This window comes from Zea mays, chromosome 8 (genome assembly GCF_902167145.1).
Source record: "Zea mays cultivar B73 chromosome 8, Zm-B73-REFERENCE-NAM-5.0, whole genome shotgun sequence".
Classification (NCBI taxonomy): domain Eukaryota; kingdom Viridiplantae; phylum Streptophyta; class Magnoliopsida; order Poales; family Poaceae; genus Zea; species Zea mays.
In genome coordinates, this window is record NC_050103.1 from 73,499,155 (window position 1) to 73,515,972 (window position 16,818).

General features: G+C 46.6%; 1 protein-coding gene across 1 annotated transcript; it reads right to left on the bottom strand.

Annotated features, from left to right (window-relative positions):
- Positions 1 to 6,297: 6,297 nt before the first annotated feature.
- Positions 6,298 to 14,303, bottom strand: LOC103635349 (protein SUPPRESSOR OF PHYA-105 1). The gene is made up of 7 exons (XM_008657827.3): positions 12,249 to 14,303; positions 11,331 to 11,488; positions 10,179 to 11,025; positions 9,003 to 9,149; positions 7,637 to 7,954; positions 7,488 to 7,547; positions 6,298 to 7,260 (listed from the first exon to the last, which is right to left on the bottom strand). The coding sequence occupies exons 1-7, from the start codon at positions 13,890 to 13,892 to the stop codon at positions 7,069 to 7,071; spliced, it is 3,366 nt and encodes a 1,121-aa protein (XP_008656049.1). The 5' UTR covers positions 13,893 to 14,303; the 3' UTR covers positions 6,298 to 7,068.
- Positions 14,304 to 16,818: the final 2,515 nt, after the last annotated feature.

Here is a 16,818-nt window from a genome sequence, read left to right on the forward strand (position 1 = left end):
AGGCTTCCACCCGCTTGCCCCAGTGATCGGCTAAGCATGTTTGAATGGCTCTCTGGTAAGTTGCTCCTGCGTTCTTGAGGCCAAACGACATGGAGGTATAGCAGAAAGCTCCAAACGGGGTGATAAAACCAGTCTTCTCCTCATCTTCTTTTGCCAAGCTGATTTGATGGTACCCAGAATAACAGTCTAGGAAGGACAACATAGAATAGCCAGCGGTCGAATCAACCACCTGATCTATTCTAGGGAGCCCGAAGGGATCCTTCGGACAATGCTTGTTAAGATTAGTATAGTCACGCACATGCGCCAATCCACTTTATTATTTTTTAGTACAAGAACAGGATTTGCGAGCCACTCGGGATGCAGTACCTCCATAATGAACCCTGCAGTCACTAAGCGAGCTAACTCGGCGCGAATAGCTTCTCTTTTATCAGGTGTGAAATGACGCAGCTTCTGTGGAATCGGCCTTACTTGAGGATAGACCTTTAATTTTTACTCGACCAATTCTCTCGAGACTCCCGGCATATCCACAGGTTGCCATGCGAATACGTCTCGGTTATCTTGCAGGAATCGAACGAGCGCGCTTTCCTATTTGTCGTCAAGGCTGGAACTGATGATGGCAGTCTTGCGCTCATCGGAGAACCCTAGGTTGATTCTTTTAGTCTCCTCAGTCGGCCGTATAGAGGTCACGGCTTGAGCTTCGTTTGTGGGCATTGCGAGGTCTTCCTCAGGCTTTGTGTCCGCCCGTGTGGAGGAAGTCGTCGGGGGTCTAGCAGTAAGGGCTGCCTGGATGGCTCCCCGAAAGCATTCTGCGGCGCCTTGGAAGTCAGCACGCACGGTGATGATTCCTTGCGGTCCTAGCATCTTCAATATCATGTATGAATAGTGCGAAATGGCCATAAATTTCGCCAGTCCCGGCCTGCCGATGATGGCGTTGTACCCGCAGTCGAAACGCGCCACCTCGAACCTCACGAACTCGGTTCTGTAGTTTTCTAGAGTTCCAAAGGTGACGGGCACGTAGATATGCCCGAGTGGGTACTCTCCTTCGGTCGGCACAATGCTGAAGAAAGGAGTGTCTGATTCGGTGAGGTCTTTGGGTGCGACCCCCAAGCCCAGGAGTGTCCAGGGGAAGGTAACGTGATGCTACTTCCCCCGTCCACTAGTACTTTCTTTACCCTGCTTTCTCGGATCACCAGATCAACGAGGAGCGGGTACTTGCCAGGGTGGTCGAAGTTGAGCCATTGATCCGCTCAGCTGAAGGTTATTGCATGTTCTGACCACTGATAAGGAACTGGGGCACTGGTGGTTGCCGCCAGGACCTGCTGGTCATTGAGCTTCTGTTGCCTTCTGTTCTCTTGCGATTCGTGGCCTCCGAAGATGACGTTGACCTCCCTGTCAACGCGTGGGAATGCTCCACCCCCTCCCCCTTCTGGTTGTTAAGGCTGCCTGGGCTCGCCAGGCCCTCCTCGTGGTGGGGGAGGTGGTAGAGGCTGGAACGGTCAGCCATTTCCAATGGAGTGCTTGAAGTCCTTGCAGTTTCGTAAGGTGTGGCGCATGTCCTTGTGGTACGGGCACTGGGCGTCGAGGATGTCGTCCAGTGTCCGCTCGCCTCCACGGGGTGCCCCTCGGGCACGAGCGACGGGTGGTCCGGCAGTGTGGACCTCCTCATGAGGCCTCTTCTCCCAACGCCTGTCGGGTTGCTGGTTCGCGTCGCTCCGCGGTGCCGGTGGTGCAGGTTTCATTCCTCCGATGAGGTCCTGGGCCCGCTCATCAGCGGTGATGTAGAGGTCCGCCTCTCAAAACAATTGTTCGGAGGTGGTCGGCGCTTTCTGCAGTATGGCTCGGACGAAGGTCGAGTCATTAGATCCCCAGTAGAAGTCCTCAATCACTGCTGCCTCAGTGACCTCAAGGATACGATTTCTCATGGTATGAAACCTCTTGAGGTACGACCGAAGTTTTTCATCGCCCTGGCGCCTGATGGATTTGAGGTCCCATGGCTGCGCCGGCTTGTTAGAGAGGGACTAGAAGTTGACGATGAAACACCGACTGAAGTCGCTCCAATCATCGATGCAGTGTCATGGCAAATGTCGTAGCCAATGCAATGCATCTTGTCCGAGGACGATGGGCAAATATGCGGTCATCACGTCTTCTGTTGCCCCTGTGGCCCGGGCGGTGGTCGTATAGACGGCCAACCAGCCTCCTGGGTCCTGCTTAGCCTCGTACTTGTCGACGTTGGAGACCTTAAAGTTTATGGGCCACTGGATGGCCCTGAGACGCGGAGTAAGCGTGGATACTCCACATGTGTCTTCCTATAGACGTTCATGGTATCGGTCCCGGGGAGGGGAGTCAGTGATGTGTCATCTCGACCGTCCCCGGATCGGGCCACTGGTTGAGGCTGCAGCCGACTCAACTCGGGTGGCATGACTTCGAGCCGGGACGCCATGGTCCCGATCATACTCCTCCTGGCGCCTTATCTCGTTTTCATGTCATCGGTCGCGTGAAGCGTTGATGGAGCTTCGCGCGTCTCGCCGACTGTTGATGGCGTGTCGTAAGTCGCTCGGGGGATGAGTGATGGGTAGAAGATGATTAGCTGCCCGAGTAAGCAGTCGTCGATAGCTTTCAGCATCCGGAGTCCGCGGGAGGCCATCAGCTATCTGAGCCAGCACTCCTCTGACTTCGCTCGGTGTGTTCATTGCGCGAGCGAAGTCAGGGTTCAGGTTTTGAGCAAAGAGAGGGTTCTCTCGGTGTAACCTTGCGCCCTATTCAGCTTTTTCTCGGTCTCGGTCTTGAGCTTGCCGGCGGTCACGTCGACGAGAATTCCTCCTTTCTCTGAATACCCGCTCATCGGGAGTTTCTCCCACTTCCGTGACTTCATCCCGAGATATGGGCTGCGCTGGGTCCCGCTCCCCAGCTTCGTGATGTCGCCGAATATTCTGGCGTCTGTTCCTTCATCGCCGAGCTTCTCGCTAGGGAGGTTCTTCCCCTAGGACGGTTGGCTCATCGTCAGAGATGGGAGATGATTTCAATCTTCCCTCGATGAAGAGGACGTCGGGGTAGAAAGGAGTGGTTGTGATGGTGAGTTCCTTTCTGTCCTCCTTTGAGGGCGAAGATGCTAGAAAGATAACTCGACGGACCTTCGTCCCTTTTCTAGGAACGCTTGCTTCTTTCTTTCTTGTAATCCGTGTCCACTCCTTTGTGGGCGAAGTGGGCAACAGAGTTCTTTGGGCCGGTGAATTTTCGATCCTCGGCTTGCAAGAAGTAGTCTTCGCCCGAGGCACAGGAGGTCGTGCTATCTGTTGTCTTGTTCCAGCTTTCCTGGGAATTTTCGAGGAGAATTTCTCCTTCGGTGGATCGGCTATGCGGTGTAGAATTCCATCCTCTTCTGCTATGGACAAGATGGTCCCAAAGCAGAACATGGATCCAGGGCGAAGAGCGATTTTGCACTGAGAAGTAATGGCCATTGAGCTAGCTTGGATTAACGACACACCCCCTACCTGGCGCCAGCTGTCAGTGTTTAGAGCCCGACCGCACACCCGGGGTTACCCCTCGCGGTGCTTTTGGGTAGGATGGTGTTGGTGACTGTAACGCAATGGTTCGTGTGAGATGCACGAGAGACGACATGCAATTTTCTACAGGTTCGGGCCGCTTGGAGAGGCGTAATACCCTACTTTCTAGTGAGGATCTTTATGTGGTGAGTTACAAGAGGAATCTCCAGAATGGGGAGAAACTAGTGAGATGGGTTGGTGATTGACTTAGAAATGATGGGGTACCCCTAGGCCTTATAAATTCAACCGCGGGGCACTACATGCATATGTGATAATGATATGTTCCTAAACAATAGTAAACCGACTGAACTGATCTTCCTATAATTTTGCCGACTTATTCCTAATTCGCTCTGATATTTAAGGTCGCTGCACGCGGGAAAGTCGGGTGGACGCTGTGGATAGCGCTTAAGTCCAACGAGACGCTTGGGCCTGAGTCTGCTTCTTCCTCGTGTCGGCTCATTCCGTCAGCAGTTTTCTCGTGGCCCACGAAGGGGTGGTCTAACGAGATAACAGGTCTAAAGTCTCTCGCGAGGCCTTTTTACCTTCTAGTGGACCCAGAGGATATCTGTCCCCCATATCCTCCCCATCGACTTCGTCTCCGGAGAACCTACATGATGAGTTTATGCACGATCTGGTAGGACAAAAGCTACGGAAAGACCGAGTTACCACAAATCGTACCCGTTTTTGCTGTCGTGTGTCCGTCGGACCTATAACTGATCTACTTCGCCCTGGAGCAGCACCTCTTTGGTGTCATTGTCCCTGCTCACAGAGTCGTTCACCATGACGTCTGTCGGCTTCTGAGCATATCATGGCCGCCGCTAACATAGCCTAATCGTGACCTGGTCGCTTGGAACTTGCCACACGGGGTTAAGCAAGGTGAAACATAACTTAAACTTCTGTCCTTGCATTTGTCATCTGTCTGGTTACAATTTCCCTGCTGCAATTCGCAACGATTGCGCATATTCTGTCAGTGACTCGGCGTCTATAGGTGACTTGCGTGATGAACTATAGGAAGAGTCGAAGACGGTGCTGCGTGCTGGGCCAACTGTGTGTGCTGCAGATGGGCGAAGAAGGAGCACTCGGGAACTAAAGATGAATCCTGTGATTCAGATCTAGAGTGGAGGGCCTGACCAATGTGAAGAAGATTAGTTTTCTCAATAGTAGGCGAGTGGGTAAAGGCATCATGTAACAGCATAGCTACAAGCTTGTTCTTCCACAAGTTTCTCCCCTTCCTGTTCTTCCTTCCTTCGAAGTTTTCCCGTTCTGTACTCCCTACTCTATTCTAGTAAATCAAATACTCTCGAGCAGGGGCGGATCTGCTAGGTGGGCCACGGCATTACCCCATATATGAAGAAGAAAAGCCTAGCTTCTATTAGCTTCTATCTAGGTGCGGGAGATGGTTCTTGCAACTTATGTCTGCTGCTCTTTCTGTCGCTGCGCGCCGAGTGTGCTCATCTGCTGCTGTCGATTCTACTTTTCTAATCTTTCTGTTGTCGCCTATTTTTGCCCATCTGTTGTCGTCGTCCGCTCTTTAGCCTTTGGGCTTTAGCAGGTAGATGCATGTTGTTGACGCCTTTTCGGAGCGCCAAATACTCAAGAAAAACCGGCGGCGGTGCTCTCTGCACAGGGGCGGACGGTCCGCGGCCTGGTGCGAGGCGGCGGTGCTTTCTGGTCAGGCGCGGACGGTCCGCGGCACAGGGCTGGACCCTTTACAAATCGGCTGTATACCTCTCTATTTATAGAGTAGGGGGGCTGGACCCTTTACAAACTAATTTCCGAGCTTATCCCGCGATTTTAGCTAACAACCGTAGCACAAAACTCGGAACCCTAATCTGCTCTGCGCCCGCGCGGACCGTCCGGCCCACAGGCGCGGACCGTCCGCGCGCTCAATTTGGTGCTCAACACATGCTTCTTTAACTTTGATTCATCTAGTAAAACAGCATTGGGTAAGTCAGCAATAAAATATGTGATGTTAAAAATAGTTTTAAATTAGTTTGATGTCTTCTCTTGGTTCGTATATAGCATATGAGTGCTACACTACCAGTACCAGATGATCTATATATTAGAAACAAATATAATTTCTACTTTGGTAGCTAGGTAGTATTTGGATGAATGTCTTATCACGTGCATCGGTAGAGATATTTTGGTAGACTGAAGCTATCTACTTGTGATTATGCAGCGATGTAAAACGATCAGAAGGTATGGTCATCTTGTTCTCTAATACTGTGCTATTCCTTGGTTGGTGGTCTTGGTTGCATTTTTCCTCTCGACAAGTAGTTGCACGAACGAAACCTCTCATCAGTTGCTTCACGGGATAGTAAAACTAGCTCGAGCCCTGTTCTATGCGCCAGAGCAGGCAAGAAAGTGGCTAACCAAAATTATATTTGCAGGTGCAGAAACCACCGTAAGCGCAAACACGGAACGGTGCTGTTTTGCCGCATCGCTGCTTCCCAGCCCAGGTCCAGTAATTAAGCCCAGTGCTACAAATGTCGCCAACTCGAGGCCGGTAGGCGCAGCAATATCTCCATCGCCTGGTGTGATGGTTCCAGCACATACACCAGCCGACGTATGTCAGGGTATGAATGTATGATGTCCACCCCATCTGTCGTTGCATACCAGTGCCGACCTTTGGAACTTCGGGACCAATTTTTTGGTCGCAGTGTTGGTTTCTTCTGAACATGGTTTCGTTCCTCCTCGTCCAGTAACCAGTCCATTTGTTCCAGCAACAACAGAATAATAGTAACCATACACATGTATAAATCTGCCAGTAATTAATCTTTTGAGAAGATCATTCATTATACTGAACTCATGACCGAGTCTTTTGAGCATCTCTACTCTAGTTACAAGGCCTTCCATTAGGCAGCCCTAAACATATGTACAATAATGAAGGGAGGTAGAAAGAAAATTACTACACACATTCTCCTTGAAACATTCACACGGCACGATTAACTTCTTCGAGCTACAGGATCATTTCTTTCTCTCCATCGTTCGCTCTTAACAGTCATGGCAAGTCCGGCGCACATCAAAACTGAGTTAAATTCCCAACTGATTCAGTAAGGCGCCACGGCGTCCGTCAGCCTCTCTAGCCCAAAAGAAGTTTGCATGCATCACATGTTCTATTTCATCAGCCCCATGGCCCCCTAATTCTGTACAGACCTGGGGCCCTCCTTACGATGATGAATAAGGTACCGTGCCAAAATGCCAGAGATTTCCAAACACAACATACTCTTGATTTTATTTTATTTTTCTTTGGTTCGCTTGGGAGTTTCAAGCAAAGCTTCCAATAATGACCAATGATCGGTGCTGTAGGTTGCTTGCACAGAGCAGTCGCATCTTTTAGTGCCCTGGCAAAACAGTGAAATGCAGACCTAGAAGAGGTACCCAGTTCGCTTAGTGCTTCCATTGAGGATGCAGACACCGGATAAGCAGGGCCATTGGAGCATCACCGAGGGCACGAGAGCATCACAGGCCCGCATGGCAACCCTAGAACCTTCTTCTCTCCAATATGACACTCTCGTTGGATCATTCACACAAGCTCAAGCACTTTGATGCTGCCACTGGAGTTGGCAGCCACTACCATGTTTGACTTCCCTCTCCAGCAAACACTCGACACAAACTGCTGGTTGTCTTCATTTGTCACTTGTCCAGTTATCGGGTCAATGGAACCAAACCTATGAGAAGTTATTGGCATGGGGAAATCTTTGTAGTAAGAAAACACCTGCACACACCAAAAGGCATATGAGCAATCCTTCTACTTAGTAGATTCGTCTATATGCTTCTTTTGTTAATGAAATCAATATGCTTCATTGATATTCCACTGTGCTCAACACATAGATGTTCACTCAGAATCTTACAACTCAAGAAGAAAACTCAATTCCTGACTGATCTTGACTAAAACAAGTTCTGCATGCCAAGGAAAATGTATGCAGTAAACAGAATACTCACTTCATTGGTTTCAGAGCCACAAGTTATGTATCCATCATGAACAGATAGCCCTACAAAATTCTGCACAAGCAATTAGTGAGATTCACATTAATCCCACAAACAACTTAATGTAAGAAAACAAACATGCAGTACATAAAACCTTCTCATACCTTCTCGTTGCTATGACCATTCAGAGTCAGGCTGCAAGAATCAGCAGATAATCCACTGCAATTAGTCTGGTTAAGATCCCATATCTTCAATGTGTTGTCGGTTGATGCAGAGATAAGTGTTTCTGGATCCAAGAACCTTACATAACTGACAGCCTTTCCATGTCCCGAAATAGTACACCAAGGTATCCTTGTGTTCCTCAGATCATAACAGTATATTTTGTAATCAGCTGAACCAAAAGCTAGCATGCGGGAGGAGTATGGAGAGAATTGTACACAGCATACATTGGCCACGTTTCGGATTGTATCAATAGAGTTTTTCTGAGAAAAAAAAAGTACTATTAAAAACATAGTATGAAACTGAAGTTGTGGATGATAAAAGTAGGGGTCAACAATCGACCCACGGTACGCATGCACTGCAGATTTTTGTGCTCTGTGATATACTATTTATTGGAATGTGTGAAACCATAACCCTAATCCTGGGTTGGGAGTATATTATATACAAGAGTTAGGTGGGCCAAAGCCCATTACAATAGGGGTAATCAGGGAAATACAGGAAAACCCTAACCTAACCCTAACCCAACATCCCCGCAGTCTCAACTCTATCATGTACAAATGTTGAGACTGGATCGGAACTCAGTGAATACACTCGACGGCAGCCCCTTGACGAAGATGTCAGCGAACTGCGAAGTGGTCGGAATGCGAAGAACGTGAACATCACTAATGGTGACACGTCGGCACGTCTCTTCGCCAACGTTCTTCGCCCTGTCGACCAGCTAGTTCTCAGGGCCGACGATGATCTGGACCCCTCACCGGTCCCCTCCTCCATTCACACTGCTCTCGCCGACTCTCACTGGCGCCGCGCCATGGAGGAGTACACAGCCCTGTTGACTAACCACACTTGGGACCTGGTGCCGTGTTCACCGGGCACCAACGTGATTAACGGCAAGTAGATCTTCCACCACTATTGGAATGTGTGAAACCCTAACCCTAGTCCTGGGTTGGGATTATATTATATAGAAGAGCTAGTTGGGCCAAAGCATATTGTATGGGTAATCAGGGAAACCCTAACCAGGAGTCTAACACTATTTAGCTTTCAGCCTTCAAAAAAAGTTTGAATTATCATTCAAGGGACAGCAAAATAAAACTACGGCTAGATGACTTTGGTATGCCTTTCTTTTTGAACGCATACTTTGATATGTCTCTATCTCACCTTAAGTGTCAATTATCTACAATGGTTTTAATTCAGGATATAGAAGGTATGAATGACATAACATCCATTGATCCATGCTCAAAATAAGGGCTCAAAAGTAAGAAAACTGCCTGATAAGCTGATAAAGAAAAGAGTAGGTGTATTTCAGTAACATGCCTGATTAATACTCCATACTTTCACGCAACAATCATCACTGCCACTTGCCAACTTAGTAGGGTCGACTTGTGAAAAACTCACAGACCAAGCCCTTTTGCGGTGCTCTGTAAACTGTGTGAATCCTTGACCAGAGCCAGCATCCCATAGCTGCATATGATAATAATAATGAAGCCAAATGGTTAAAAATAAAAGGAAACATGGCAATAATACAAAGCCCAACTCCCAGAGCATAAAGCTTATAGCATAGAGGCTTTTGTTCTTTGATGCAAAGTATCAAGAAAACAGCAAAGAGGTATCCAAACCATAATAAAATTATAAATGAGTTGAAAAGGTAGCAGCTCAAAAAATAAACATGTCGCTATTGAGAATTGTTGAGTGCTAAAAAGGCTAAATGATAAGGATTGCTGCTTTTCACAAGATGTAACTAGAAGATCCAAGCAATCTAGATATGAAATGGTGTTATTGGCCTGCCTACATAACTAACTACCCTTGTTTTCCTCAACTCCTTAGGCCTTATTTGGCTGAACTCTAATCCACCCCAAACAAGCCCTTAAACTTTTCAGTGTAACATGTGCATCGGACTCAACAAAAGAAAATGCAATCTCAAACTGTCAAACAATGACAAGCCTAAAGCTGACCAATTTTTTTTTGAACAAACGCAGGAAAGCTGCGCGTCATTATATTAATAAGAAAAAACATAGGAGAGACAAGACTTGTCATCCCCTAATACAAAGGCCCATAAGCCAAGACCCCCTTCACAGTACTTGTTTTAACCATCAATATACTTGATTAGTTGTGCTCCCTCTCAGATAATAATACTAATCATAAAGAAGGCATCAAAGCAGATGAAATTGGCACAGGAGACAGAATGCTTCACCGAAGCTAAAACTATATGTGAAGTGTAAATCAGTATACAGCTTATGGAACACAGATCCGTGCCCGCAACATAAACCAATCCAATAAGAATGACAATATCCAGTCAACATATTTTGGTGCATTACAAAAGCAGCAGCACCAAATTATATAAGATCAAGTCCATCTGAACCGGATAAATGTTGCCATCAGAATAAAATAAATATAGAAAAACTACAAGCAAGGGGTGAAAAATATGCCACCTTGTTCATGGATGATAAGATGAATGAGTATTTTGAAAATTACAAACAGTTAGATACATACCTGAACAGTACCATCATAGTCTGTTGATGCCAGGTAGTTCTTTATATAGCTGTTCCAACAGACACAGCTCAGCTTGGACTTGCTAGGCATTTCTACCAGTGGGTAATGAATATCAACACGATCATTTAAGAGTGCATCAAATTCAAATATTTTTATTTTCTTTGAAACTCCAGCAGCAGCAAAATATTCTTCATCCCTATCAAAACTCAATGAACAGATGACATTTGGAGAGCTAAGTACATCTGCATTCTTCAAAATTCCTCGTACTTCAAACCTATTGTGCCGGGCATATTTGCATAAACCATCAAAAAAGCATCCAAGACGGTCTGTTTTCTCTCCCTTTGCATCAGAATCACTGTGACGCTGATGGAAATTTTCACGGACCCTCAAAGCCTCGTTATCTGGACGTTTGATTACATTAGTTTCACAGGTGTCCACAGAGGACCTCATGGAGTAGTAAGCATTTTCAAGCTGCACCAAATTCCTCATTACCCTCTCCTCATATATGCTCGACTTGCACGATGCCGGTAGCAAACCTGACAGCAATGCACCCTGTAGGGCACTCACAGAAGCTCCTGGCAAACTAGAACTTGGCAGTACATCCATATCCTCTAAACTCAATCTCATTCCTGCTGAGTGTCTTCTGTCAATCTCTGTGATATCTGTTTGTAAGCTTCCAAGCTCTGCCGATAACTTGGCAGCCTGCATCTCCTTTTCTTCTTTCAATTGAGAAAGGAAGTTAAGTAGCAAACTAGATTCAGTGTCATCTTCACTGATGGAAACTGGTGACTTATCTAACAAGGACAAATCCCGACCCTCATTTATCAAGTCACATCCAAGAATCTCTCTGAAAAAACAGTATGCTGGCTATTAGGCACGAACAGCAATATAATTATTATTTCCAGTCTTTAAACAGCAAAGAAACATCAAGTAGAAGGGCACGAAAGGGATAACATTAACCATATCTAACATATTTCCACATGCAATGAATGGCAGAAGTAATCCTTATACAAAGAGTTAACTAAACTTAACTGTAACATACAAAATTCACCAAAGCGAAGAAGATTGGCCTTTACTTATATCAAAGTAATGTACTAATCAGTAAACATTTTTCTTATTATGTCTCCAAATGAGAGAGATAAATAAACTGACTTTGCTTTTGGTCTTGAACAAGGATCTGGATGCAGTAACCAAAGGCAGAAGCCAGCCTCCTTGGGACTTTCTGAAAGAAAATTTGGAGGAAGGATGCGTTGGCGAAGATTTGACATTGCAGCACAGTGCATCTCCCATGTCTCAGAACAGCAAAAGAGCTGACAAAAATATTAGGTTAATTAAATACCTTGCCTGCCAGACTTAAGATAGAATCTTACATTTCAGTCAGAAAAAAAAATAGTCTACAGAATCACACAGAAAGTAGAGAAGTCCAACTGCAAGTGTGGTTTCAATTAGTAAGCAATTAAATCTGTGCAAGCATGGTGCTAGTGGAACAACTGCAATTCTCATATATAATAACAAGAGACTACATAAGAATTGGATATAGTAAGAACAAGGGCATTAGTCAGCATCCACATGTAACCAAGGCAAGCGTAGACCTGTAATTCCATGGTCTTGAACCTCAATAGCAATTGGAAACCACAACCAGATTCACTATAAGGTGCATGTGTCATGCAAATATGCTGCATAGTGAAGTGCTTTCAGCATTCCAAAAGCTGATGCACCAAAAAAACAGAATGCCTATCATATTCTTTCATTGGCAATGGAGATCATTGTGAAAGGACCATAAATATCTCAAAATTAATGTGATTATCTGTGTCATTTTTTATTTTCCTGATATGTTAATCTTTCGTGTTTAAAATGTGGTGGGACGTGGGAAACACCATGTTATGCTTATGCATGTCAGAAGTCCAACAGCTCAGAGATTTTAGGTAAACCACTTGAATTTGCTAGTAAATGATAGTAATATACCACCCCGCAAAACTACAAATTGCAATTGCACAATGTCACATCACTTCTACAAAATCCAATTATGGATACTGCTGCAAAAAAATGGCACTTAAGTACTGGATATACCTCAAATAGAAGAACCCCAAGGCTATAGATGTTTGATGGGGGTGTGCCTTTAAATTGACTGAGCTCCTCTGGGCTTTTGTACCAGCTTTCCTCAATATTCCTCAATTCAAATGCTGGTTGTTGGGTTCCAGAACTAGATACATGCTGAGCACTGGACATATTGCTGCCATATGATTCGACGAACTTAAAATGTTCTCTGGTAGTGTAACTAAAATTTTCTTGCCTTGAAATACCTGGATCGTTATCTTCAATTTGATTGTCGCGTATTTTGTCAGTCAAAAATGTATTTGCCAGCCGCCTGACAGCAACTAAGCCTTGCTCACCAACCTTTTGATGCTTCAGCATCAAATTTCCATGGCCATTAGAGTCTTGGTAATCAATTCTATGGCCAAAAGCTCTTTTTCTACTCACAAGATCTTCTCTAGCAAACTCTTGTTTGATTGATGTTGGCAAATCTTGTGTGGTATAAGAACCGATATATTTAACTTGATTTGAAGATAGGATCGTAAAATATGATGGTCGCAAATGTTGTAAAGTAAAACCCTGTGCATGACAGTTATCCACAAGATCAAGGATCTGCTTAAACAAATGCAATTTCTCAAACTTGGACATCGTTTGCCGCCCAGGCTTAATCAGTTCCCTCAGGCTAGTTCCCTCAGAGTGGGATTTTGAAACATCTCCACTAGTACTGAAAAGCATGTCCACTCTGGCCACAGAATCATGAATTGAGGTAGGAATTGTCGGGATCTTGTCCAGAGGGTCTCTGGGTCTTGCATTAGCTTGCACTCGGATCTCCTCCCGTGCACGTTGGTATGCAACCCCTTTACCTTTTGATTTGCTTTTAAGCGGTGACCCTAGAACCCCAGATGGGGGTGCCACAGTCTTACTTCTCATCTGATCAAGAATCCTATTCGAGAAGCTGCTTACTTTAAGAGCGTTGTCCTGATTAGACCAAGGGGACAAGAGAATCTGCTGGCTGTGAAATGGCGTCTTGAACTCATTATTCACATATCCGACACGACTCGTAGGTGCCTCATTGCCAGACACATCGTTGTTCCTTGAGATGATATTGTTGGCAAGGCTCGTCGCCAGATTTTCCCTGCTAGAAGCATCACCAGCCCTCGAGCTTGCAATGTCGCCATAGCTCAGTGCGGCGTTTTCCCTGCTGGCCAAATAGCTGGTTCTCCGGGCCATCCGTGTGAAGTTACCCCACAGGCCCTTAATAACAGCAGGCCTATCCCCACCGCTCGTGCTCCCACCAGCAGAGGCTTCGGGCTGGGCAGCATCAGCGCTAATGCAGTTCTTCAATGTGAGCTCCTCCACCCTCTCTTCCGCGCCGTGGTCCACGCCGCGCTGCGTCACGCTGTCCGGCCTGGACTCGGAGTTGGACAGGCCGACGCTGGCGAGGCCCCTCGCGCCGTCCGAGCTGCCCGCGAACCCGCCCGGCGAGGTGAAGAAGGAGAAGTGCTCGGACCAGTCCATGTCCCGCGGAAGCGGCGTGGCCGGCATCTCCAGCGCCTCGCTGCCGGACGGCAGCGGCGGCGGCTGCTGCGCCGCCGCCGCGGGCTGCCCACTCTCCTTGGCGCCCTTGATCTGCACATCCTCGCCGCCGCCGCCCACCTCCGCCGCCGCCGCCCCTTCCATCGCACCAAACCTACCCTGCGCAAACCGCGCGGCGCCCGCGCAATAAGGTCACGGCGCACGGGCCCAGTCGCGCAAAAGCCGAAAACCAGCCCAGGACCGATTCAGTTCAGCGGCGGGGAGTCATGCGCTCGTACCTCGCGGCGGGCGCGCGCGCGCGGGCGCAGCAGGCCAGCAGAAGCGAGCCGCCCGCGCGGCGCATCCTCGCGCGCAGCGCCGCCACGAGCCCCCCCTCCCGCGACCGATTGGCTGCGGTTCCGGGGCGCGGGTCAGGATGATTCGCCCGATCCAAAGGGCGACACTCGCCGCGGCGAGCAGCGGCACGGGAATTTCCCGAAACGGAAAGTCGACTAGGCTCTCTCTCTCTCTCTCTCTCTCTCTCTCTCTCTCTCTCTCTCTCTCTCTCTCTCTCTCTCTCTCTCTCTCTCTCTCTCTCTCTCTCTCTCTCTCTCTCTCTCTCTCTCTCTCTCTCTCTCTCTCTCTCTCTCTCTCTCTCTCTCTCTCTCTCTCTCTCTCTCTCTCTCTCTCTCTCTCTCTCTCTCTCTCTCTCTCTCTCTCTCTCTCTCTCTCTCTCTCTCTCTCTCTCTCTCTCTCTCTCTCTCTCTCTCTCTCTCTCTCTCTCTCTCTCTCTCTCTCTCTCTCTCTCTCTCTCTCTCTCTCTCTCTCTCTCTCTCTCTCTCTCTCTCTCTCTCTCTCTCTCTCTCTCTCTCTCTCTCTCTCTCTCTCTCTCTCTCTCTCTCTCTCTCTCTCTCTCTCTCTCTCTCTCTCTCTCTCTCTCTCTCTCTCTCTCTCTCTCTCTCTCTCTCTCTCTCTCTCTCTCTCTCTCTCTCTCTCTCTCTCTCTCTCTCTCTCTCTCTCTCTCTCTCTCTCTCTCTCTCTCTCTCTCTCTCTCTCTCTCTCTCTCTCTCTCTCTCTCTCTCTCTCTCTCTCTCTCTCTCTCTCTCTCTCTCTCTCTCTCTCTCTCTCTCTCTCTCTCTCTCTCTCTCTCTCTCTCTCTCTCTCTCTCTCTCTCTCCGTCCGACCCGCCTCTGCGCTACCCCTTGCGAGTTGCGACTTGCGGGCGAGCGTGGCGTGCTGGATGGAAGGGAAGGGAGGGAAGCGGTGGAAGGAAGGGCGAGGAGGAAGTCGAGTAGTCGGCTCGGCAGTCGCTCATGGGTGGGGAAACGAGCTCTGCTTTTTGCTTTCTTTCGCGCGTGGCAGCCTGTTGCAACCCTGGCCGCTTGTTTCGGCCAGGAATCCTGTAGCTCGGTGCGGGTTCTGTGTCTGTGGTGCCGGGGCAACCAGCCACCACCCACTCGTGGAAAGGCAATATATAATCCGTTTAACTTTTTAAAATTAAGTTTGATACGAAAATTAAAAATTGAAAGCTATATTTAAAATATATAGTAGGCTAGACGATATCACTAACAAAATTAATAATAGTACTAAAATGGAAATTTCAAAATCATACTTAAAGTATATCATATGTTTCGGCCAGGAATCCTGTAGCTCGGTGCGGGTTCTGTGTCTGTGGTGCCGGGGCAACCAGCCACCACCCACTCGTGGAAAGGCAATATATAATCTGTTTAACTTTTTAAAATTAAGTTTGATACGAAAATTAAAAATTGAAAGCTATATTTAAAATATATAGTAGGCTAGACGATATCACTAACAAAATTAATAATAGTACTAAAATGGAAATTTCAAAATCATACTTAAAGTATATCATATGTTGAACGATAAACGTGAATATCATCATAGCCTTTTAGTCCAAATAAGTTGTGGTAGACTAGAATTAAAACACAACAAGATATCACTAAAATGAGAAAGAGAGAAAGGCGAGAGGAAAAGTTTTGAGAGCACTAAAAGAAAAATAGCCTAATTATGGTTCGGATACGTGGATAACTTCTTTCCAATTATTTCTAACCAAACACTGTTGTAATATTAGAGAAACAAGTGACATGCTTCCTTTATATTTAAATAAATTAAATATTCTAATTCCGAATAAAACAAGCATATAACTCGGATAAATGCCATATGTAATTATTGCAGCAATGAATAGTAGCAATTCTAGAACATGTAAACATGTAAAATAGCTGCTCATGTCCATTTCATAATTAAACATGGCTTGCAGATGAAGAAGGCAGATTAAACAAATAAACATGATTGTTTATCTTAAAATATTGCTCTCAAAATAGCTGGTTGCTGTAATAAACAGCCCTCCAACGCTAAAAGGTGAAAAGAGATCCTCGACTAACGTGACAGTCCTATCTTACCAAATCAGGGTTTTAGATCTGATGTAATAAGCCTAATAATCAAGTATAAATGCTGATAGTAAGGAGCTGTGTACTAAATAAAATAACTGAATTTAACATAGGTTAACAGCCTCAACAAAGAGAGATTTAATTAGGCACAAATAATATCAATGCTGAAAATGATAATACACTAAAACCCAGACTCTCACGTTGTCAAACTACACCGCTATCATCATCGAGCACACAAATCCGTCCACAACAGTGCAATCACACCCAAGTATTTAATACTAGCAGATTGCACAAAATTAAACAGTAAAAAAAGTGAGACAACGAACAACTCACAGCACGTAGATTGTCTACGTGGGAAGACCAGCTCAGCGAACACAAGGTTCTGTCCCAGAAAACCAATTTCGGCGCCCACGTCCGGACCTGCACGGCGGGAGGTTGATGGAGATACTAGAGCCGCTGCCGGAGCCGAGGGAGACTGTCACACCCGGTTCCAGGGGGTAGAACCGAGCGCATACCATATGTGTGCCAGGATCCATTTCCACACATATGTTGACGTCACAAGTGTAATATATCAAAAGACAATGCAATAAAGGCGTAAAGAGAGTATAATACTTTATTACATCATCTGAAATACTGTATCTTGAACAAGTATCACATCAAAGTAAAGCGGAAATAAACAACTGGGC